Genomic DNA, 26289 nt, shown 5'->3' with positions numbered 1-26289 from the left:
AAAAGCATCCACTAACACCTCATCCTAGTGAACAATCACATCTTCTTCATGCAACTCATCATGCTTGTGAGAAATCACATCTTGATCATGCAAATCATCATGCTTATCTTTGTCATCCAAACCATCATGTAAATCATTATCATTCAAATCTTCATGCTTCTCATAATCATGCAAATCCTGTGTGTCATGCTTGGGAGAAGAAGAGACTGAGAGATTCTCCTTTTCCCGATTCTCTTGCATCTGTGCCTGGACTTGAGAAAAGAGTCGCAAGAACTCTTGCATGCTTGCTTTGTTCTCGCGAACAAATCTTGCTTCTCTTTCTTTGTTCTCGCGATCAAATTTTGTTTCTCTTGCTTTGTTCTCTCAATCAAATTCTGCTTCTCTTGCTTTGTTCTCTCGATCAAATTCTGCTTCTCTTGCTTTGGCTTCTAAGCGTGCTTGATCGCTCTCACGCGCTATGGCTGCCATTCTTTCTTGGTACTTATGCTCGATGGCTGCGATTCTTTCTTCGCTTTCTAACTTCCTGTCTATCATACTCTTGTCGAAAACCTCCATAGGAGTTAGTGCAATCCTTGTCGTAGATGGTGAAGGGGGAGGGTCGGAAAAACCTCCTAGTGGGGAAAATTCTTCTTCGCCTCTCTCATGCTCATCACCTCCAAGCGAAGTATCCATTCCGCTTGGAGTGATGACCATTTTGCAATCGTGGGTTCTTGTGGGTTCTTAAGTTCACGAAGAACTTGGGTTCTTGGGGGTTCTTGAGTTCTTAAGTTCACAAGGAACTTGGGTTTTCTTGCGGGTCTTGGTTCTTGAGGTTCTTGAGGTTTTCTTTCGCTTGCAAATCACGTTTGAGAAGGATCTTCTCTTCACCCGAGTTCTACTCCTTTCTGCGGGCGCACCCCTTGGTGGCCTTGCGCTCACACCAAGGTTGCTTTTTCCCACCTCACGTCGATTGGCCGGCCGCTAAGTGCACGATCCGCTCTCAATGAGTGAAAAGAGACACAAGGAGAGGCTGGACAAGCCCTTCTTTCTTGGGATTCCTGTCACTCTTCAACAACACGATAGGAATCGACACGCCCAAGCGAACTTGGGTTCGTGCGACCGCAACAAGCAAAAAAAAAAATCTTGTGATTCTTGTGGTTCTTTCCTTGAGTGATACAGAACACTGTCAAAGCTCTGATACCAATGTTAGGTGCAGTGGAATGATTGTTTGCGATTTGCTCAAGATGAGTGCTCCCAACTGTGCTCAAGGTTCCTTTTGTTCTTATGAAAGGGAGAGCCTTCCGTTCTTAATGAGAGAATGCTATGATCACAAACAAAGTGAATGGACACTGTGCGTGCAAGTGAATGAGACTGAGAGATAGAGAGAGAAGAGAGATACGACACCAGAGACGTTGTAAAACCCTCCTCAGAAGGCCCCACTCTTGTCGGCGAGAGTGGTCTACTTTTTGATTGCACAATCTAGTACAAATGGTATGCATGAGACTGATGCAAGTCTAGGCTATGTCGACGATGACGACAGTGATGACGACGACAACTTTAGGGCTGAAATCTGTGGTCTTCTATCTGCTGAATTTCGGGGCTGTTTCGGTGGCTGAAAATGACTGTTTTGGCTGCGTTTTCGAGGGCTGAATTTAGGGATCCTCTGCAACCAACTAGGGCTGAATCTGCTGTCATGTCTAATGCTGAAAACGCTGATGTATCTCCTTCAAATCAGGCTGAATATGAAAACGCTGGCAGCATAGGGTAGCAATAGCAAAAACGCTAGGCCAATCTGGTACTGCTAGTAGCATTTGTGAAAAACGCTGGTGGTTCTCGGTCTGCTGGCGATCAAGGGATGGCTGAAAACGCCAAGGCTGTGGGGTGCTGATGGTATGCAAAAACGCCAGGGCTAGGTGTTGGTGGAGAACAGAACGCTAGGCTCAATGTGGCGATGCTGAGGGTACTGCGGGGTTCCTGATGAGAAGGTGCCTGTTGAGCATGTGCTCCTGCTGCCTCTTCTGCCATTTAGTGCTTATATATTAACTTAGCAAAATTGCCCTACCTACTTTTGTTGGAAAGTCACTTAAAAATAATAAGTGAAAAAAACCAAAAATAGGCAAAATAGGCTAAATGCACTGGAAAATTCCCCTGACTGAATCTGATGGATTCTGAAGGGAATATTGATGATCATGCTGCGTGCAACCAGAGGATATGCATCTACACTAAGTGACTGGGCATGCACAGTCTACGAATAGACTCACAAAAGTGCCAGATCACTTCTAAATCTAAACTAACTGGACTGACTGAACCCTGATCATACTGTAGCTTGTCCACGGACACATAGGGCTGGATGTGTCACGTGACAATTGCGATGAGCCCCCTTGCCATCCGAGCAGTTCGAGCACACTTTCGACAGTGGCGCCACGGTTTCGGCCTAGCTACCGACGTTCTTGTCGAGGAGGCAGACTTGCCCATCTCAGTCTGCTTCCCCGGCTTGCGGAGAGAGTATCTTCCGCTCCTTTCCAAGATAGGCTTAGCAATTGGGACTGTCCTGGAGACACCTCGCACGGTAGCCTCTATAGCTGCCAAGGCGGCTGGCATCCCCTCAGTACGTGTTCTGATTCGGGACACCCACACTCTACCGAAGGTCATCCTACTACCTCGGGTGAGTAGAGGTTGGTTCCGTCAAAGCGTGGAGTATTCGGACCTCCCGAATCAATGTTTCATTTGCAGACAGATGGGCCATTTGGCAAAGGCCTGTCCTCGCAAGAGACCTCGACCCACAGTGCATGCGCAGCCTCCCAAGGTTGAGCATGCCCAGTAGACAAATACACAGGACGCACAGGCTCGTACCTCGACTGAGACCAACGATCAAACAGCTGACGATTGGCAGTAGGTGCCTGGCTACCGCCGACAGGGACGGGCTCGCCCCACTACTCCCCCTCGTGGCCGACCTCGTGCAGCTCACCAGCACTGAGTTCCGACTCGGAACCGTTTTGATCCCCTTCAGCAGGACCCGCCTGAGGAGGCCCCATCCACTTCAATTCCTCCACCTCCACCTCCAGCTCCTTCTCCCTCAGACACTGCCGCTCCGCCCCCCCTCTCCCGCCCTCTTCCCCCCGCCTCCTCCCCCTCCCCCTCCTCCACCGTTGTCACAAACTGGTGACGTGGCTGCCCTATACACACACACCCGCCCCGGGAAAGCTGGCCAAAATGGTGACGTGGCCGATTTCACGCTGCAGGCTGACGCGGCACTGCCGTATGGCCCCCGTAAATCACGCCGCAAAAAGCGCTGGCAGGCAGTACAGAAATTCCAGCTTTTTGTGATGAGAAAAAGCAGGGGAAATGTCTACGCAAAGCTTGATGGGGAAAATTCTACGCAAGTTGCTTTATTTTGCAAAGCTTGTGAGATAAAATTGCTTTATTTTAGGCTTTTGATTTTGAAGCTTTTGGGGCTCTGCTTTTAGCATCCCTTGTAACCTTTATAATGAACCCAAGGGAGCTCCCTCTGCAGAGCATCTGGACGCAGAGTCTCAGAGCAAGCACCCGCGCGGGAGTTGTTCTTTGCTCGAAGATTAATATAAAAAGAAATACCGAAAGGGGCGCCAGTCTTTGGGGCCAATACCTCTTGGCACAGAACTCCGTCGGGTCGTGTCGAATCAATTGTGAACTGTTTTGAAGTGAATTTGTGTTGTATCGCGGTAGAATCTTGACTTGGAGTGTCCAAGTCTGTTACAACCTCCGCCTCCCGTTCCTCCTCTCTCCCCAGTGGGGCCCACAGCCTCATCTCTCGACCCCTCCTCCAGTCCTCAGACGCAGGGGACTGGACACGCGTCTGCCGCGAGGCGTTCTCTTGATAGTTCTTTCGCTACGAGCCATGTGGCTCGGAAGGGACAACCCCACCTGAGGCTGCCTTTTATAGTTCAGACTACTCCTTTTGCAGCAGTCCCTAGAGGTTTGACTAGCTTTGACATTCGCAGACGCTAGGACTTGTTCGACTGCAGCTTCACACGGTTCCTGGATAACTCTTCTCCTGATTTGGAGGAGCCTTGCTTTCGAGTCCATGTCCTCTTTCTTGCAGCTAGAGGCATTGAGGCTCTGGACACATCGGTGGGTTTCTTATTTCCGCTGTGCGGTAGGGATTCCAGAGAGTGGACCCAGCACACAGTTCTAGTCTGGCTCCAGATTCAGGCTACTGAGTTCTCACACCACACAGGGAACATAGGGGTGACAGATCTGGTGTAGACACTTTGGCCTCTTGCCAAGTTCAGCGTCACGCCTCCGGATGCAACGGGTTGCAGGCACATTGTGGTGCATTTGTTTGATGACACGCAGAGCCCTCCTTGTTATGTATTTGTACATGAGAATTCTTGGACAAAGGATGTAGCCCTTCGGGCTGCACGCTTGGCTTGGGCCTGGGTAGGACAATCACTCCTTTCACGCTTGTCTAGAGGTCGTTCGGATGCGGATTACTCCCCATCCAAACCCGGCCTCAAAGATAGCGAGGTTGGCTGCTGTGGCAACATCTGTTTTCTCTCACTGACTCCATGAGGATCATCTCATGGAATGTGCAGGGATTAGGAGGGCCCCAGTTTCGTGGTCAGAGGGGTCGGCTATGTCAGGAGCTTTAGAGATGCCTTGTGGGTGGTGAGATTGACATTCTTATGCTACCAAGAGCATCATCTTTGTGAGAGCAGCATTAGACAGTGTGGTCAGATTTTGCGTGGTCGCTATGAGAAGTTTTGATCAGCTGCATTTGGACCTGGAGGCATCCAGGGAGGGGTATGTATGACTATTCCGAATTCTTTGTAGCAGGCCATTGTTGACAGAGGGATTATTGTGCCAAGCAGGGCTCAGTGGATTACTATGCAGATTCAGGGTTGCCTCATGGGATTCCTGAACATCTATGCGCCCAATGTGGCAAATGCACGTGCCGAGTTTTGGTCTCATACTGTTGAGTCTCTGCCGCAGGTAGAGCAATGGTGCATTGGGGGTGACTTCAACATGTTGGAGGACCCCTCTGACAAGATTGGAGGTAGCCATACTATGTGCATGGAGTTGAGTTGGCAGCTTGGGAGAGGTTATGTATGACTCTGCGGGTTTCAGATGTGTGGCAGCATTCTAGCTTTGTGAGGCCCTTAGACAACCTGGCCTTCTCTCGTTTGGACCGTAGAGTGGGAGGAGTGAATCTATCTCGGATAGATCGCTTCTACATTCTAGCTTTGTGAGGCCCTTAGACAACTTGGCCTTCTCTTGTTTGGACCGTAGAGTGGGAGGAGTGAATCTATCTCAAATAGATCGCTTCTACACTAGTGACCACTTCTGTGACTTGGGTGGGACAGTTTGCATTCTGGTTGGGACTTCTTTTTCGGACCATGCACCAGTGACCCTCACAGTGACAGATAGACAGAGGAGGGGGAGCACGATGCTATGTATCCCTGAGAGGGTTTTGCTGGACTTTGCACTCAGAGAGCGAGTGGCGGCTCTTGACATACACGACTCTCCTGCTCACAAAGTGGCCTTTGGACTTGCTAAACTTAGTCGGCTATTTCTTCAGGAGTCCATGGCCCGCCTCGCTGCAGCGAGAGAGAAGTGGCGTCTCCAACGGGGTGTTGCTTCCTTGCAGAGGATGCAGGAGCAACATCCAGACAGTCCTTGGTTGGAGGAGCAGTTGCAACAGGCTTGCCAAGAGCTTGCCAGCACAGAGGAGAGATCCCATGAGTTTGCTTTCCATCGACAGGCATCTCAGTGGACCCAGGTGGGTGACAGTCGTGACAGGGGCTTTCTTTGAGACAGTGGGACCCCGACATACGCATGCCAGGGTCAGCCAGTTGAGGAGGCCTGACGGGTCAGTTGCTTCAGAGCCAGAGGACATGCAAGCAGTTGCTACTGACTTTTACCGTGACCTGCTATCAACAAAGCTTTAGTCAGAGTGTCGGGATGCATGCAGAGAGCAGATTTGGGCACAGATGCCTTGTCTTGTGACTGAGGAGATGCGCCAGAGGCTTGAGCTACCTCTTCAGCTGGAGGAGCTCCATGTGGCCCTCAGAGCACTTCCCTGTGGTAGCTGTCCAGGTGAGGATGGTTTGACTCCCAGCTTTTTCTTAGAGTGCTGGGACTTGCTTGGCTCAGATCTCTGCAGTGCTTTTCAGTACATCCTGCACACAGGAGAGATGCCTGACAGCATGAGTGAGGGTCTGATCTACCTTATTCCCAAGGAGGGTGGCTCCTTGGATGAGATTCGACAATGGCAGCCAATCACCATCCTCAACTCAACCTACAAAATTCTGGCCAAGGCTCTGAGTTTGAGGATTCAACCACTTCTAGAGAGCATGATACACGGGACACAGACAGGTTTTGTCAAGGAGCGTAGTATCCTTGACTACATCTTTACTTTTTGGGAGGCTTCTGCCCTCGCTCGCCTCCGTGGTGAGGATCTGGTGATACTTCTTCTCGATTTTGAGAAGGCCTACGGTACAGTCGAGTGGGACTTTTTGGAGGGGGCATGTCAGCTCTTTATAGACGGGCACACAGTTAGGTACTTTTGGCAGTTGGTAGAGGAGATCGCTTCATGCTCACAAGTTCGGTCAGACGCGACTGTCCTCTTGCCCCCTTCCTCTTTCTATTCTATGCTGAGGCAATAAGAAGATTTTTGGCTTCACAGCAGGTTGGTCTACGTGGCTTAGCGCTCCATATTCGGGGCGACGAGCTACTGGATGTTGAGTTTGCATACGACTCAGCTTTGTACTTGGAGGGCCAGGAGGCCAACCTTCACAAGTGTGAGCAGGCTCTTGAGACCTTCTGTTGTGCATCAGGCGCATGGATCAACTGGAGAAAGACAGTGGCTTTCTCGGTTGGTAGTGCTCCTATGCCTGATTGGCTGCCAAGTGAGGGTTTCAGATGGATTTCCCCCAAGGACTACGGTTCGATACTTGGGTTGTCAGGTTGGTTTGGACTTGTCCCCTAAGCAGCAAATTGCTCCCCTCCTCCTGTCCATCAGGAGGAAGCTGTTACATTGGAGCTCCGCACGACTTTCTCTGGCAAGCAGAGTTGTAGTGGCCAACCAGATGTTGTTGGCTACTATGTGGTACATCACATCTTCTTGGATCTTTTCGAGTTCTTGCATCAGCCAGGTAGAAAGGCTCATCAGGAACTTCCTTTGGTCAAGGCGCGACACTCAGATAGCCCGGGCCAAAGTGGCTTGGCAGGTCATCACTCTTCCTTGTTCTCAAGGGGGGTTGGGGATCATAGACCCTGCACAGCAGAGCAGAGCCCTTCTTGGGAAGTTTTTTGTCAGAGGATTGCTTCCAGGGGAGGAGCCTTTGAAGGAGTTTTTGCTTCAGCGGCATAGTGCTAGAGTGCCTCAGACTGGAGGCCCTTGGAGACCTTCACAGATGGATTTTCACAGAGATGCGCAGAGTTTGCCTGAGCAAGAGACTGAAGGACCGTTTTGCTGTGAGTCTGCTCCGCTCCTCGGAGCATTTGAGGACAGGCCTGGAGTAGCACCAGCCTACTTGCACGGAGGAGCGTCTACGACAACCCCTTGTTTGGAACCCCATGGTTAGCACTCAGAGAGGCCATTTGGCGGCTCCAGATGCATCTGCCAAAAGCATCAGCAAGAGGGGGCGCCCATTTCAAGAGAGGGGGCTGATTTTCACTCATAGTGTGCTACAGTGTGTGTGAGTAGTGGGTGCACGTGCTCACAGCTTTCATGGAAAGCTTGCCTTCTCCCTTGCTCTATGTAGCGCGACGATTTGCTCTCGCACATCTCTCTCCCCTTTGCACATATGGTAATGCCCCTCTAGTTGGGCTTCTCAGATGACCATGTACAATTCTGTGGGTTTATGCGCGTTTGCCAAGGCAAGGGCCTTTTGTACAGGAACTGGATTAGCTAATTGCTAATCCCCTTCAGGTACGCACAGTTCCATTGTGAAGGAATGCGAAAACCGAGAGTTTTCTCGCGTGAAAACTCGTCCGATTTACAGGGGAACTGTCCCATTGCGTGCGGGAGCACCTGAGACACGCATAGGCGTGCTTGATCCGCTCGAAACGGTCCAAAACAGAGAATTACAGCCTGCTATGTTTTTCTGCAGGTTTAGGGTTTTGCACCTAAACTGCAGGGAATTGCCAGGGGAGCCTCGGAAAGGCCTTGGGATGTGTGTACAAGGCAGTAGGCACCTAACATTGGCAAAATTGAAAATTACTGCATGCTGAAATTGACCTGCATCTCACTGGAAAGCTTCCGTACCACAAGGGAAAGTGTCCTTGACGTGTACTTTTGACCTACAGGGATATTTGCGCCGTTATGTTGACGAAATTGGATCAAAAACCTACAATTACAGCCATGGACAGGTTTGTGGACAGCTTGGTGAGGGTTAGGTGAAAGTGTTAGGATCGTTTATTTGCCAGGGAGCCTCGGAAAAGCATTGTGTGCTTGTACAGGACAATTTAGAGAGATTTCCCGCAAGGAATCTCGTCTAATTCAAGGGGCAAGTGACCCTACACGTGCGAGAGCTCGAGGGCTATCCACAGAAGTGATCGGCACGCGAATCGAAGCACAGAACAGAGAATTCAGCGAGTTGTAACTTCTCGCCAGGTTTTGTAAAGTGCTCGAAAGTGCGTGGAAAGTCACTGTTTACTTGGGATTTTGTCCGTGGAGACTTCTATTGTGGTTATGTTGCCAACATCGCGTTAGAGTAGAGGAATTGCAGCCCCATAAAAGTGGGACAGCTTGTAAAGGTTTTTCTCAAGTTTAATAAGAATAAAGAAATACCGAAAGGGGCGCCAGTCTTTGGGGCCTACAGGGTGACGCTATCTGCTTGGGAGTGCTCTAGCTACCAAGTCGTGAAATGTCTTTAAGAGTTGAATTCCAGTCACATGCTTCTTCGTGAAATTCCTTTGTGTCGTACAGTTGAAAGTAAAGTTTCGAGTGAAATCCAAAGTCTACCGCCCTACGGCCGGTTTCATGGTTCCGTTGCCAGGACACAATCACTTTTTCGTCAAGAACTGAGCCTCGGTTGGTTTGGTGAAGACACAAGAGTACAAGAACTTGGAATTACACTATGGCTGACAGGACGGATGACAGCAGGGAAGAGAATTCCTCTTCACAGGACAGACAGGAAATTCTGCATGTTTGCCTTGCCAAAAAGTGGTCAAATTAGGACTAAGTTTCTGCTGCGTTTTTAGGGTTTTCAAGTATGAACCAAGATGAGATAGGGAGAGGTCTCACAATGGTAGATAGGCTACTAGATCTCCTACGGGAGTGATATGGGTCTACCAAGTGGCACGCTGCTTGCCGATTCTCTGAGGCGATTGCTTGGATTCTTTGACGCATTGGTAAATCATCTTGAATTTGAGCTTATTAGGTCGTGGGTAGTACGCTACAGTGTTGTGGTATTATGCTCGTTTGCAGAGGCAAGAGCCTCTTGCACAAGTAACAGTTAAGGGACAAGTCGCAAGATGCTATGTGGTGAAGTTCAAGAACTATCCACCTATGGATGCAAAGTGGATGGAAGAGTATTAACTGTCAGAGTCACCAAGTGTATTGCAGCTTTTGTAAGGTGCAGCGGAATGAATGTTTGAACTTTGCTCAAGATGAGTGCTCCGAACTGTGCTCAAGGTTCTTTTTTGTTCTTATGGAAGGTAGAGCCTTCCGTTCTTAATGAGAGAGTGCAATGGACACAAACAAAGTGAATGGACACTGTGAATGGAAGTGTATGAGACTGAGAGATAGAGAGAGAAGAGAATACGACACAAGAGACGTAAAACCCTCCTCCGAAGGCCCCACTCTCTATGGCCACAGCGGTCTACTTATGATTGCACAAATCTCTACAATGCTTGGACTTGCCGACGATGTCGACGACGATAAGGACAACCACGAGATGGGCTGAAATCTGAAAACTCTAAGGGGCTGAAATCTGCAAATCTTTATCTGCTGAATTCTGACTCTATGTCGGTGACGATGTCGATGACAACGATGCGACGACGACGCGCTGAAAACGCAGATGCTGAAATCTGCGTTTTCCGGGATGAAACTGTAAACCTTGCGGAAACTGACCGTGCGGCGAGGAACTGCTGCGGGAAGGTGACATCTGCGAGGTTCGGGACTTGATATGCGGTGTCTAAGGGCTGAAAACTGAAAACGCTGATGCTTCTTGGTGTTCCGTCGCAGTAAATCTGCAAAACACTGGGGCTGATCTGCAAATCAAAAACACTAGGACTGAAAATGGCTCTGCTGTCGTCGGATGTCCTGCAACTGCAAAATGCTAGGTCTCTTGTTGAGTCTTCCGTCGCCAGGGATCTGCAGAAGCAAAAACGCTGGCTGATGTGGTCCAAAAACGCTAGGTGGTTGTTGTGGAGCAAAAACGCTAGGGCTTGGGGTTCTGCTGAGATGTTGCCCGTTGAGCAATGGTGCTCTTGCTGCCTCTTCTCCAATTAGTGCTAACTCTGGTTTGCTTCTATATTAACTTAGCAAAATTGCCCTACCTACTTTCCAACAAAAGTCACTTAAAAATAATAAGTGAAAAATGTCAAAAATAGGCAAAATAGGCTAAATGCACTCGAAAATCCCCCTGACGGATTCTGACGGATTTTGGTGGGAATGCTTATGATCATGCTGTGTGCAACCAGAGGATATGCATCTATTCTAAGTGTCTGTACATACACGGTCTGCGAACAGACTCACAAAAGTGCCAGAACACTTGCTAATCTAGACTGACTTGACTGAACTGAACCCTGATCATGTTGTAGCTTGTCCACGGACACATAGGTTGGATGTGTCACGTGACATCCCCTCCTTTTCAAAGTGAGGTACTGATACCGAACTGTATGGTGTCGAGGGAGATCGCCAATAACATCTGGAATCCTGGAAGAGACTCTTCGCCGGCCCACTCTGATGTGTGGGTCGTGCGGTACTTGAACTTCATAAAGGTTTGCAACGCTTGTTTCTTTGGGCCGCGTTGAAAACAACACAGTCTTCTGTGGCTCCTTCAATGCTTCAACTTCGTCGAGAGTCATGCTTCTTTCTTTTTCAAGAATCTCCATGGGTGAAAGTTCCTAAAACCATTTTCAACACAAAACCATGAACATACCTATTCCATGTAAAGTGAGTGGAAAAAATCTTGTCTTCCTCAAAGACTGTGCATGCAATGAAGATGAACAAAGAGACGGAGTGCCATACCGTTCACCACACACATGCAAACAATGAGATCGAATCTTTCTCTTCTGATCTAAATCAATCAAGTGTGGCAATTCACAACGGAAATGCCCTTGCTAAGTGCTCATACTTTCATGTGCTCTTTCCATAGTTACAGGGGACGGAGGGGACGGACCCTAGGGACGGGGGACGCCCGATTCCGGGACGGGCGGGGACGGACGGCAAAAGGGCTGCCAGGCCGGAACGCAGGCAAAATGGCAGGGGACGGGAGGGGACGGCAAGAGACTTTTTTAAAAATTTGAAAAATTGATCATTTCTAGTGGCTAGTTCCTCTCCAATAGCCATATGTTTGAACTTTGAAGCACCCCAATGGCTATAAAAGCCACCCATTGGTCCTCATTTCTCGATGTTTTATAAGCACATTTGCGTCTATATCGCTCATGTTATTTGGTCTAATTAGTGTAAATTTGTGGTCAAAGTGATGCTCTATGTGTGTTGCATGTGTGTAGGTCAAAAAATGCCAAAAAAAATCTTCTTTTTTTTTTGTCGTCCCGTCCCCCGTCCCCGTTTCTTGACTTTTGCCGTCCCGTCCCCGTCCTCGTCCCCGTTCCCGACCCCGACCCCGACCCCGACCCCGACCCCGACCCGCCGTCCCATGTAACTATGGCTCTTTCTACAACTGTGTCGTGCCAAGGAAGAGACATGGAATGTGACTTCCTTGAATGTATACTTTTCAGCTTTTCATGAATAATCCGCATACATCCGTGCTCATTCATGAGTGAAACGTGCTCAACGTACAATATGTCATGCCTAAGAAAAGGGATCACATAAAGATGCTGACTAAAATACAAGAAACGATCACGAATGAAACACTCGAACAATGCGTGCTGACTAATCATGCGAACACATAGTACTTCCTGTAAGGGTTCTTTGGACCTAGGCTGGAGAGCCAAGATCGGTTCTTCCTGAGGGGGTGCTTTGGACCTAGGCTCGAGAGCCAAGATCGATCCTTCGTGATTCATCGAATTTGCAACGAGGTTAGCTTCGCTAGAAAAAGCATCAACTAACTCATCATCCTTGTAAACAATCACGTCATCTTCATGCAACTCATCATGCTTGTGAGAAATCACATATTGATCATCATGCAAATCATCATGCTTGTGAGAAATCACATCTTGATCATGCAAATCATCATGCTCACGATCCAATTTGACTTGTCGTTCTTTGGCTTCCAAGCGTGCTTGCTCGCGCTCACGCGTTATGGCTGCCAATCTTTCTTGGTGTTCGCGCTCCATTTCGGCTTTTCTTTCTGCTCTTCTTGCTTCGCATTCTAACTTCATGTCCATCACCATCTTGTCGAAAGCCTCCATAGGAGTTAGTGCAATCCTTGACGTAGATGGGGAAGGGGGAGGGTCAGAAAAACCTCCTGGTGGGGAAAATTCTTCTTCGCCTCTCTCATGCTCATCACCTCTAAGCGAAGTATCCATTCCGCTTCGAGTGATGACCATCCACTGAAGTCGTGGGTTCTTGTGGGTTCTTGTGGTCTTGGGTTCTTAAGTTCACGAGGAACTTGGGTTCTTGGGGGTCTTGGTTCTTGAGGGTCTTCAGGGTCTTGAGATTCTTGAGGTTCTTCTTTCGCTTGCAATTTGTGTTAGAGAAGGATCTTCTCTTCACCCGAGTTCTGCTCTTTTCCGCGGGCGCACCCCTTGGCGGCCTTGCGCTCACACCAAGGTTGCTTTTTCCCACCTCACGTCGATTGGCCGGCCGCTAAGTGCACGGTCCGCTCTCAATGAGTGAAAAGAGGCACAAGGGGAGGTTGGACAAGCCCTTCTTCTTTCTTGGGATTCCTGCCACTCTTCAAAAACACGACTCGTAATCGACCCGCCCAAGCAAACTTGGGTTCGTGCGACCTCAACAAGCCAAAAACAATTATGTGGTTCTTGTCGTTCTTTCCTTGAGTGATACAGAACACTGCCAAATCTCTGATACCAATGTAAGGTGCAGCGGAATGAATGAACTTTGCTCAAGATGAGGGCTCCGAACTGTGCTCAAGGTTCCTTTTTGTTCTTATGGAAGGTAGAGCCTTCCGTTCTTAATGAGAGAGTGCAATGGACACAAACAAAGTGAATGGACACTGTGAATGGAAGTGTATGAGACTGATAGAGACTGAAGACAATACGACACAAAAGACGTTGTAAAACCCTCCTCCGAAGGCCCCACTCTCTATGGCGAGAGCGGTCTACTTATGATTGCACAAATCTCTACAATGCTTGGACTTGCCGACGATGTCGACGACGATGAGGACGACCATGAGACGGGCTGAAATCTGAAAACTCTAAGGGGCTGAAATCTGCAAATCTTTATCTGCTGAATTCTGACTCTATGTCGATGACGACGATGCGACGACGACGTGCTGAAAACGCAGATACTGAAATCTGCATTTTCCAGGCTGGAACTGTAAACCTTGTAGAAACTGACCGTGCGGCGAGGAACTGCTGCGGGAAGGTGAGATCTGCGAGGTTCGGGACTTGATCTGCGGTGTCTAAGGGCTGAAAACTGAAAACGCTGATGCTTCTTGGTGTTCCGTCGCGGTAAATCTGCAAAACACTGGGGCTGATCTGCAAATCAAAAACGCTAGGGCTGAAAATGGCTCTGCTGTCGCCGGATGGCCTGCAACTGCAAAACGCTAGGTCTCTTGTTGAGTCTTCCGTCGCCAGGGATCTGCAAAAGCAAAAACGCTGGCTGATCTGGTCCAAAAAGGCTAGGTGGTTGCTGTGGAGCAAAAACGCTAGGGCTTGGGGTTCTGCTGAGAAGTTGCCTATTGAGCAATGGTGCTCCTGCTGCCTCTTCTCCAATTAGTGCTAACTCTGGTTTGCTTATATATTAACTTGGCAAAATTGCCCTACCTACTTTCCAACAAAAGTCACTTAAAAATAATAAGTGAAAAATGTCAAAAATAGGCTAAATGCACTAGAAAATTCCCTTGAAGGATTCTGACGGATTTTGATGGGAATGCTTATGATCATGCTGTGTGCAACCAGAGGATATGCATCTTTTCTAAGTGTCTGGACATACACGGTCTGCGAACAGACTCACAAAAGTGCCATAACACTTGCTAATCTAGACTAACTTGACAGAACTGAACCCTGATCATGTTGTAGCTTGTCCACGGACACATAGGTTGGATGTGTCACGTGACAACTTTACCTTGAGGCCTTTGGGTTACAGCCTACATATGCCCCAACTCAATGTGTGGGTAATGATAGAACTAGCACATCAAATGTACTCATGGATTTAGTGCAATAGCAGTGTACATTGTTTGACAAAAGTATGAAGGTCACATTAAGTCATTTGTACATTTGTTTTGACAATCTTTCTTGCGGATACATGCAATGATAGAAGGGTGCTTACCACACTAAATCATCTATGGTATGTATATATGGCACGCAATTGAGGACATTTGCGATTTTAAGATGGCGGTATGTCACGAGGACGTGGCAATTGCTAACTTGAGTTGTTGGTTTCTTTCCGATGATTTTTGTTTAACTTTTGGGACCCACTTTTTGAAGTTGCAAATGGCCGGACATTGTATGGCTAGTGTGAATCGGCAGACGGCCGAGAGTTTCACCCGCAGTCGGGAAGGGCAGGTCACCACGAGTTGGTCAGGCCAATCGGCACTAAAATTCAAGCAGTAAAAGGGTGTCTAGGCTCACTCCAAAGTCATTTAGGCCCCTCACTACACTTATAAGTTGGTGGGTTGAAACCAGCCCGTGGGGCGGTAGGCTTTGGCTTTCACCCAAAATTGTTTACTTTGCTTTAGACACACACACAGAGAGTACTTTGCAAAGGTAACCTGCGACGAGAATTAACACTTAAAGCGCACACAATATCGAAAGCTAGAATGCTCCGAGCAGACACAGACAACCTGTACGTCCCAAAATTGGCGCCCCTTTCGGTATTTCTTTATTCTTTAAGAGTGTAAATTACAAAGAAGAGTCCTGGGAATCCTTTAACTGTATCTAGCTAGATACCACTTGTTCTGGCAAAATTTCGACAACATAACAGCCCCAAAACTTGCCCGAAACCAATTCCCCTGTTGAAACTCGCTTCCACTGGCATAAACCCTCTGATTCTTGCCCAAAAACAGTAAATTCGGCACACTGTATTTACTAATTTTTGCCCTGTTTTCAGCCCTAAACAGTCCCTGAACTGCCCTCTAGCAGTGGGGCACTCTTTGTGTCTGTCAAACTTGACCTTCTGACACACTAAACAAGTGTGTACAAACTCATCCACATCCTTTCTGAGCCTAAGCTAGTAGAAATACTTTTCCACACCTTGCAAGGTACTCTCGATGCCTCTATTCCCATCAAATGGTGGATTATGGCACTGTCAAGACAGCTTCCTCAACCAGTTTGTGACATACAGCATGGTCTTTTGCATTAAATAACCTTCCTTTAGAGCATAGCTTGCAGCTGTCTCCGCACTCCGCAACCGGTCAAAGATGTTTGCAAAATCTAGCTATGTAGCGTACTGATCAATCATATCTTCAAAATTCTAATGATCCATCGCCGAAATAGCCGATACCTATGGCTTTTGAGATAACGTGTCTGCTACCAAATTCTTCTTTCCCGTAACATGAACAATTTGGAGGTGGAACTGCAACAAAATGATCATCGGGACAAGAAGTATCTGAGACTCTGATGATCTGCTCCGAGTAGGAAATGTCGCCACTGAGGAAGTGTCACAAAATGGTGACGTGGCATGACCACCTGCGGACAGAAACTATACAAGCAGATGTGCTGACGTGGCAGTACGGACATGTGCTGACGTGACAAAAACTGTACAGACAGTAGTACGGATCTCGCATATCGCGCTAACATGATGACGTGGCTATTGTACGGATTTTCGCAAATTCCGCTAATGCTTTTTTCTGGGCAGATTTTTGGAATCAATTGCTTTTGGAACAAATTGCTTTAGGGACTATTTGCTTTCGAGTTTAATTGCTTTTGGGGATCTGCTTTTGGCATCCCTTGTAAGAATAAAAGAGCCCTAAGGGCCTCACTTCTCAGGGCATCTGGACGTAGAGTCTGAGAGCAGAGGACCCTTCGGGAGTTGAACTTTGCTCAAAGATTAATATAAAAGAAATACCGAAAGGGGCGCCAGTCTTTGGAGCCAATCTCTCTGGGCACGGAACTACGTCGGGCCATGTCGACCAAATTGCACTATTATTTTAAAGTTGTGAAGTACTTTAAGTGATTCTCTCTCTCGTGTCACGAAAGATTCTTGACTTGGGGTACCCAAGTTTGTTACAGTGGTATCAGAGCATCAGACATGTGCTTTTCTCAAAGCATACCTGTCCTATCAAATTGCAAACACGGCACTCTTGGAAATTGTTATTTGAGGTATCTTCGGGCCCCGACCCCAGATTTATTAGCCACTCCCACCCTTCATACATCGCGCATCGAGCGCACCCCTGTCTTCATCGCTCTGTCTTACAGAGCATAAAGCCATAAAGAATCCCACATTACTTATGGATTCCAACAAGAATCAATCGACTTCTTCTGCATCTGCTAATGCGGGAGGAGATCACGAAGAAGATTCTCATGATCAAATAGAGGAAGAGTACGGCCCACCTCGGCCTACTCAGTACGAACTTGAAGAGATGGAACGTAGATAGCAGGTTGACGAGACAACAAAGCAGATGATTAATTTTTGTCTCGTCCCAGTGAATTCTTATCCCAATGGCAGAAAGCCACACAATCGCCCAACTTGCACACAATAGTGCTTAAGTCAAAAAATCTCTATAGACATGATCGCAATATGGGATTAGTTAACCCGACATCAATCAGGTCCAGAATGGATCTAAATATGGTTACGAAATACGTTGCTGGAAGTCATTGTTTGAGATTTGGGATGAATGTTTTTGTGATTGATTGTCATGTGATGTCCTGTGATGTCATGTGCAGTGATGTGACTGTCGTCTTTGTATATGTGCTAGATGTGTCGTGTCTAGTGCATCGGTACTAACAGTCAGTGTCTACTAAGATAGTTTATGGCCTCTGTCTGTTTTGCAGGCGTAATCGAGGGCGATTACAATTCTTTCAAGGGGAGAGTATGTCAAAATGGTGACGTGGCATGACCACCCGCAGGCAGAAACTGTACAAGTAGATGTGTTGATTCAACTTGACGTGGCAGTACGGACAAGTGCTGACGTGGCAAAAACTGTCCAGACAGCAGTATGGATCTCCGCATATCGCGGTGACATGCTGACGTGGCTGTTGTACGGATTTTCGCAAATTGCGCTGATGCTTTTTCTGGGCAGATTTTTGGGATCAGTTGCTTTTGGAACAAATTGCTTTAGGGACTATTTGCACAAATTGCTTTAGGGACTATTTGCTTTTGAGTTTAATTGCTTTTGGGGCTCTGCTTTTGGCATCCCTTGTAAGAATAAAAGAGTCCTAAGGGCCTCACTTCTCAGGGCATCTGGACGCAGAGTCTGAGAGCAGAGAACCCTTCGGGAGTTGTACTTTGCTCAAAGATTAATATAAAGAAATACCGAAAGGGGCGCAAGTCGTTGGGGCCAATCTCTCTGGGCACGAACTATGCCGGGCCGTGTCGACCAAATTGAACTGTGATTTTAAAGTTGTGAAGTATTTTAAGTGATACTCTCTCTCATGTCGCGACAGATTCTTGACTTTGGGGCGCCCAAGTTTGTTACAAGAAGAGCATGTATGACCGCTAACAGCTCCTTCTCGTAGATTTGTACAACCCGCTCTGGTCAACAAAACATTCTGTTAAAATTAGGGAGGATATGAAAGAGAAACATTCATCGTGTTTGCATACTAATGATAATACTAATTACACAATGAAATAGAGTAGAATAGGGACGCAATACTAGATTGATTAATTGTGTTGCAAGTGTGTACAAAAAGGCTCATTATATGAAGCTAGTGCAAGCTTCTTATTTGGCCTCATTAATGAGTGCCTTTTCCACATGTGACCACATGTTTCTATGCCACCTATGCATCCCAATAGACTAGAGGTGTTACACACCATCTGTTATGTCCCGCTTATGAGAGAGGGGATCTAGTCTAAGACACCATAGGGATGGGCATCCGGTGTCCGGGCGGACATAGTGTGAACCTGCCCAGTGTGGCCGGCCACTTTTATAAAAGGGAGGCCAAGGCCTCATTTGTAGTTATCGACCCCCGCTTGCAGGGTGCCAGTGAATAGCTAGGAGTGTGCGAGGTCACCTCGAGGAGGTGAGGCCGGGTAGTATGGGACGCTCGGTCTTACAGGTGCATGCCTACGTCCTCGAACGCTCGCCTAGCACAGAGGTGCTGCCGGATGGTGGCTATGGTCGGGTGGTTTGTCTGATGCATGTCTATAGGCGGTCCGTGTAGCCGAGAGATCCTCTCCGAGTGTTCGTTTTATGGTCAGAGCCGGCTTGGCAACAGGAAGAACCACGTGCACACCTATGGATTGGTTCAACTCAGATAACCTCAATTTGGTCTAATTTTTAATGACTAATTACTGAAATTATTTGTTTTTCTTCTCATGAGCATGTGTGCACGTGAAAATTCATATTCTTTTTGCTGGTTTTTGAAAAAAATCAGAGATTTAACATGTACGATTGCTGATTTTTGACAAAATCAGGGGACTTTCGGGTTAATTTTACTAACTTTCACAAAATTCCGAGAAATTAGCCTTGTTGCAGAGCATATACTCCCTTTCTTAATCTCTCTCTTTGTAATCTTCCACACACAGAGAGAGAGAGAGAGTACTTCTCTGCTGCACAGAGTATCGTTGTAGCATAGGAAGAGAGAGAGAATCAAAGAAGAAATGCTGACGTGGAGGGTTGGCTTCAACGTGGAAAAGCTCATCGTGTGTTTGGCACGAGCGCCCACGCACAAATCTCCCTCTCTCAATGCATCTGCAGGCGGCTCACCTTCTTTCAATGACTTTTTAACGCAAGTTTATTTCCTTATCTTGAGTTATATGGCTTTTTTTAATGTGGCCAAGGACATTTTAAAGCTAAGGTCTGAAACCTGAGTTTATTAAAAAGTCACTTACAGAGCTTGCAAAAACTCACAAAGAACCCACTTTTGGGCCCCCTGCTTCTCTCCGAAGTCTCCTCTCTCCCATCTGCTCGCGCTCACGCACTCCCACCGTCACCTACCCGCCTCCGTACACTCACACTACACATAGAGCTTCCCAGAGTTCAACTTTTCGTGAGGATAAAGTGCAAAAAAGACTCGTTTTTGCGGGAAAAAATCCACTTTTCCGCCCAGTTTGTTATGGATCCTTCCAGCTCTCATGCACAATGGAAAGACGTCCCATGTAACACTCAAATTCCATTCACGCATGCTTTGTACACATGGATTACAAGCGGTTTCCAGAGCCTCGATCAGTGCATATCTGCCATGGAAAACGCAAATGTTCAGATGAGCATTCATATATGCTCTCTTGAAGGAGCTGTGCAAGGGTTTAATGCCCGTCTTGCTGCTCTCGAATGTACGGCTCAGTCGACAACTGTGCATATTTCCGAAATGACACCCATCTTTAGCAATTGCGGACGCAGATTGCTGATTTTGGGAGTTCACAAGGCGGTCCCACTGTAACAATTCTGCACAACACTACCAAGTGCTCAGGGAAGGAGAAAAAATTGTACGGAATTAGTTGTAAATAACTGGCTTCATCAGTGGACTACCTACTTTGATCTCCATGGGGAGCATGATGAACGGAGGATTCAAACTCAATTTGCACAGTAAGACGCTTACTTGGTAGCGTGATATGACTGAAAAGCCTACGACGTGGGTTGATTTTTGTGTGAAATTCAAAAAGGGTTTCACAAAAATGGATCCTTTGAAAGCCTATGCAAAGTTACACAATCTTTCGATGAAAACTCTGTCAGTTGATAAATATACAATAGCTTTCAAAGAAGCACTCACCTTTTGCAAGGTGGAATCCACACATGCTGTGCATATGTATCTGTTGAGTTTGCATGAAGATTACCATTGGACCTTGATTAAGGATAAAGCCCCGACTTATGTCAAGGGGATGATGTGGCAAAGGCTAAGACGTTCCATTCGATAAATAGAGCGAATTGCGAGAAGAAAAGAAGTTCTGAGCACCAATCCGGCGAGGGCACTTTGTGGAAGCAGCCCGAATTCCAGCAAAGGTCTAAATCGCCATCGAGACCTTCTCTTGATACCACCTTTCGTGGTACTCAAGAGAAGAAGAAAGCCAGGAATGCTGCCATTGCTAATGTAGTGAAAAAGGGAGCGGTTCAAGTTCACGAGATCTTAGGTAACTTTGATGTTCTTCAAGTTGAAATCCATAACTTAGCACATAATTCATGCACTAATTGTACTTTTAGCACCAAAGTGTTTAATGAGCACGATCTTCTCTGTTTTCTAGGAAAGATTAATGGTCACGACATGACCGTACTCCTTGATAATGAAAGTTCACATAATTTTGTGGATGCAAAATTGGTATAAAAACTGTGCTGCAAGCGCGCGACAATGACCAAGAGTATTGCGTGAAGATAGCTTGTGGCAAAGATACGGATGTATGGAATCACATGGTTCCTGACTTGACGCTCGAGCTAGCTAATTACAAAGAGAGCCTAGATTTCCACATCATGCGCATGGATAGAGCAGATATTATCTTAGGAATTCCATGGTTTTATGATAAACAAGATATGTTGTATATAGACTGTGTACATCACTCTCTTGTTTTTGTTAAACACGACATGGCTCATGTGTCTGTTTTCGCTTTGTAATCAGATTTCTGTGCATAATGGGTTTGCAATACCAATTATTACTGTGTTGGAGATGTTCAAGGATTTTGGTGTCGATTTTTATATGTGTATACCATCGGCATGGTTTGATTCATTGATACCTGGTACTTCAGTCACTAAATTTCGTAAAAATGTATTGTGTTCTTTTGTTGAACTTCGGGATTCTGACAAGTCGACCCTTAGCCAAGAAATCATGACTCACGTTGGCAACAGCCATAGTGGCCGTTGCCACAGTGACCACGATCTCAGATTTCTAGTCAGGTGATCATTGCCCCAACATGCTTCAGCCAGAGAGAGGCTTGTGAGCGGCAAAGAGGGGCAAACAGTGCTCCCTACAAATGATTTGGACCCATGTGTTGGAGTTCAAGTTATCAGTGTTTGAATTCATGGGTCAAAGTTCAAGGCACGTGCATCTGGCAAGGAACCAACGCAACATATACAAAACACTATGGATGTGCTGCAAACAATCCATTGTTGTTGGCCGGGTTATGGACGTGATATGTTCCAAAAGCTCATTGTTTAGGAATGTTTGCACGTGATGTGCTTCATAGTTCACAAATGGGGATTCTTTGATGTAGTGTGGTCTACTGTTCAACTTTCTATGAGGCAACCAGTGCTCAAGATTGCATTCTTCTCAGGTGACAGGTTAGTAGCAAATCCGAGGTGTATCCAATAGGGAGCTATTGTTGGGGCGTCCATGGTGGCTTCTTCATCAACTTACATATGTCCACTATGAGCTACAGAGAGGGTGTTAAAGTTCTAGCATCTCAAGTGAATGGCCCAATGTGATGCCAATATTTATTTTGGCTTTAGGTATTTATTTTACTTATTTGTCAAAGTTCTGGGTGGGGCAATTTGTTGAGGGGGGTACTTAAGGGCCCCCAGGTTAGTATATAAGAAACATCTAGCCCCCATTGTATAATCAATGATTCATTGCCCAATTGGTTGGTTCAGCTAGCTAGCTAGCGCTCTCTCTCTCTCTCTCTCTCTCTCTCTCTCTCTCTCTCTCTCTCTCTCTCTCTCTCTCTCTCTCCGCATAGTCGACTTTGACACTACTAGGATTGTAAAGTGCTTATAATTATGGAGGCAGTATTGAAGACCTATCGCCTTATCTTGATGGTCAACGACGTGATTGATCAGCAAAAGGCTCCCAAGGACCCTAATATACAAAGGGATGGTTGGCCCATTTATTAAGGGCACATACTTTTAAGCAATATGACTATTCATGTACCCCATATTTGTCGGTCACAAAGGGAGAGGGGAGCGCCCCTATTTGGGTAGATCAATGAGGCCTTGTATCCATCTCTTTGCCTTTGCAAGGCTTATCCCATCTCTCCCTCTCTCTCAGCTCTTACGTTCTTCTCTCATCTCTACTCCTCTCTCTTTCTCTCACCCATGATCACATGCTCATCATCCCCTTCCGCTGCATGTTGACAAGGCCATCTATCACTTTTCTAAAATGTGGGATGTATCCAAAGGCTGAGTGTTTTGCAATTAGCATCACTCTCTTCACATGAGTCGGCACATTCTTCTAAAGAGGGATTGAACATCAAATTGCGCTTTGACAAGGCCATCCATAACTTTTCTAAAATGTGGGATGTATCCAAAGGCTGAGTGTTTTCAATTAGCATCACTCTCGTCAGCACAATCTTCTAAAGAGGCATTGAACATCAAACTTGAAAAGTTTTAACTGCTTTTAGCCAAGCCCGCACGCCTCTTGTACAAAATTGATACTATAATGCTATTCAAATGCAGTGTGAGACACAAAAAAAAGCTAGTACTGCTCAGTGAGGACATGGTGTACTGTTTTCAAACAAGAGACCAGCGACTGCCAGCTACCGCATCTTTGAAACATTTTATGACCCTTTTGGCACTCTTTTTAAGATCACAAAGCTGATGCGAGAGCATCCCACTGGTTAGCTTCCTCTATTCTTGTAAGATGAACACAAACCTCCACGGTGGCTCCTTTCCATTAAATCTACAGTTTGTGTGTTTCTTCGATGATTGTGGAAAAATGGATTACAGTGTTAATCAATTTCCATAATCACGAATAGCTCCACACAGAAAATGGGGATCATTGACAAATCTGCGTGGTATGAACCCGAGAGGGAGGGAGGGGGGTATATAAAAATACCTGAAATTCTGTGTGTTAACGTACTCCATCTCAGAAAGGGTTTGACTTGATGAGCGACGATCAAGGAGGGAGCGGATGCTTCATGCAAACAGAAGCTGGTGCAGCTTCTCCCTGAAGAGAGATGCTGCAGTTATGGATGAGCCAGAGGTAGCTATCGTGGCCAATTGGCATATACATGTGTGATCTCCGTTCATAAACATACATACAGAGAGAGAGCGAGAGCAAGTCTTAGTTTTAATCTGCATTCGCAGGACTAAGTAATGGAGATGGTCTAGTTGTGAAGTTGTCAACCATTTCAAGTCAAAATGCCCGTTTCGACAAAAAATTAATCACAAAAGTAAGGACTCTGTCACACCCTGTCTAGCATACTACCCTTAAAGCCCACGAGAAAGTTGCACCTCTACCTTGTGTTTAGAGCATTTCCAATGACAATGTCGAGGGCCTAAAATTGACACCTGGCTGTCAAGGGCTATTGTGCATGTCAAAACGGGTGCTTCAGAAAAACCTCCTATCATTTGACATACTAGAACCTCAAAATTGCCTCTCATTTTTCATGTTTAGCCCCTAAAATTTATGTTATATATGGCAAACTATGTAGATTAATCACTTTACACAAAGCATATGAAAGGGGGATTAGAAAATTGTGAAACTGTTTGCAAAATCTGTATCTGTGGCGTACTGATCGACCATATCCCCGAAGCTCCTATGATGTATCGCCTGTCTGTCAAAAGAAATTTCTACTATGCATGTCAATTCTAGGCCGTGATTTTATAGCCATAGAGTGGAAATCTTCGCGAGTAGGAGGATGGGGGTTGGTTGAACCATTCCACAAAATGAGAGATGTGTTGCTTTCACAATCAGTAGTTGGTTTTGCTTGCAAGAAGACAAAACCTGCAAGAAAAGTTCAAGTTGCTGTCAAAAAATGCATATGCCTTCATTGGCCACTCTCCACTATATGGGTTGTTGTTTCTTCATTGAACAGTATCTCTAGATTTGGAAGGCCCTCCAATTTGTCGCGCATATGAGAAGGCACTCTTACCATGCTGTAACTTCATGCCCAACTCCTAAAATCTCCTCCCTCATGACACTTGCTATGGTAGCTAAGAAGAGCCCGTTCTAAGGTTCAAATCTTGTTTATTTTCTAAGAAATGCAAAATGTGACATATCAATATTTCATTCCTCGCATTTCTTGTCATAAATTAGCAGAACTCCAATACTCAATAAGTAAAGCCAATGAACCACTAAATAGGTCGGAGAAGGGTTGTGGACATATTTGATGTTTCCTTACGATCTAAGAGGGGTGCATATGCTTCCAACTCTAAACACTAGGTCTTTTGAAGCATGGACCAATTATAGCAATAGTGTGGATGCAAATGTCATGTCGAGTTGCTTCCACAATGTGAAAAGTCTGAGAATCCTACTTGAAGCTTCAATCAACTTTAATGGTGTTTTGGTTGATGGAATTGGAGCTGATCTCTTCAGATAGCTGATTCCAGTGTTAGAACTTACAGCTCCTGGTAAGTTGTCAGTTCAGTCTGAGAAACTGGAATAGAAGGTGGAAACTGGACTAAATAGTTAACTGAACTAAAATAGTATACTAAAATGAGAAATAGGTTGGATGACTAGAAAAGCATTTATAGTTTCAGATTTAGATTCATAGTTTATGAATAACCAGTACAATGTATAATAGACTAAAGCTCAATTGACTACAGTAGTAATGATTACAAAGTAGAGTTACAGGCGAAGAGATTGGAGCTCAGGAACTGCTTAGGAAGCTAAACCAAGAGAACTAAGAAGTGAGAAGTCAAAAGACAAGTAGCCCGATTACAAAGTAATGGGTCCTATTTATAGCTTCTAGGAGTTACTGTAGTAACTGCCGTGGTAATTACTGATGTGTGACCAATCCACTGGCCGGCTTCCAAGCAATAGTTTCCGCCTGCTGGAGCCGTCTTCGCCTTCTACATCCTTCCCTCCCTTCTTGAAATTTGGTATAACTCCAAAATTTTTGTAAAACCGCCTGATTCTGAAATGGTGTTGAGGAATGCGTATGGACTTCTGGTTGAGTGCCAAACCCTCAACCCTAAACCCATTTGTCTGTTTGGGGAGTTGGCCGATGTTCCTCCTAAGTCAGTCGATGTTCCTTCTAATAGTACCACTCTGAAGCTGCTAGCTCTGTTGGTATTGCTAGCTTTATGCAATATTTCATTCTTGTTGAGTGCTTGAAACCCCCTATAATTGTAATTCCAAGGGTGTCCAGCCAAAGAAATCTGAGCGCCTCACTGGGAAAATCCACCATCTGATTCTGAGATTGGCTGGAAAAATCCACCGTCTGATTCTGAGATGGAATTACTTAGTATCCTTCCACTGAACCCGCTTCCTCTTGCCCTTCGTCCGTGTTGGTGTCTCAGAAGTCCCAGTGCCAGCATTGTCCTTCTGGATAAGTCTGTAATGGCCTCCTACTCAAGATGATCCCGCCTTTCTATGGTCATCTCAATTTCATAGGGTGTGAGAGGATGATAGGTTCTCGTGTCAAGATCTTAGAGTGTGCGTTTACCCACGGGCTCTGGCCAATTTATGACAATGTGAAGCTATGTGGATCCATCCTTCTGGGAGAGGCTGATTTGTTTAATTCCTAGCTTCAAAGAGTATCTCAGCCATTTCTCTCTACTGTGGCCCCAAGCCTGGTTTAGCCATAACATCCTTTTCAGGAATTTTAGAGGACTCCACAATGAGTTGAAGCAGCTGATTTGTGATCTTGGTAAGACCTTTGAGCTGGATTTTCCATTGCCCCATATAGAGCTTGATCCTCTACATTTCATCTTTCAGTTCCAGAACATCATTTAACTGGAGAGCATCATTGATCAACGACTGGCAAGTTTTCCATTCTATAGTGGATCGCTCATAATAATCCTGAAGATCATCAGTGTTGTTAAAGTATGTAAGCCAATCCACTGGTTCTGGATGTTGAGGATACAAGGATGGGAAAAACCTAGGCAGCTCAGTTTCCCTAGCACGCAAGGCATATAGGAGAATTAGGGAATCAGATACAAATTCTAAAAAAATTAGAACAGTTTGGTTCTCCTGCTGCATCATCTTCCTGGTGACTCTAGCCAGCTGGAACAAACTTCGGAGAGCCGTCGCCTATGCCCCTACTGTCATTTGAGTTTGTGGTCCCTTACTGCTGCTGGAAGCTTGATCTTCAATCATAGCTTGTACCCT

General features: G+C 46.2%; 1 protein-coding gene across 1 annotated transcript in view; it reads right to left on the bottom strand.

Moving 5' to 3' along the window:
• The window catches only part of LOC147455282 (protein CNGC15b-like), a 50176-nt gene extending 26819 nt beyond the window's left edge, over positions 1 to 23357 (bottom strand). The window contains exon 1 of the mRNA XM_086514099.1: positions 23071 to 23357. Coding sequence (XP_086370225.1) covers positions 23071 to 23099 — 29 coding nt within the window. The 5' untranslated portion in view covers positions 23100 to 23357. The remainder of the gene's footprint in view (positions 1 to 23070) is intronic.
• Positions 23358 to 26289: the final 2932 nt, after the last annotated feature.

Source organism: Adiantum capillus-veneris, chromosome 6, assembly GCF_014529385.1.
Source record: "Adiantum capillus-veneris isolate H3 chromosome 6, ASM1452938v2, whole genome shotgun sequence".
Lineage (NCBI taxonomy): Eukaryota > Viridiplantae > Streptophyta > Polypodiopsida > Polypodiales > Pteridaceae > Adiantum > Adiantum capillus-veneris.
This window is presented reverse-complemented; position numbering and strand designations above follow the sequence as displayed.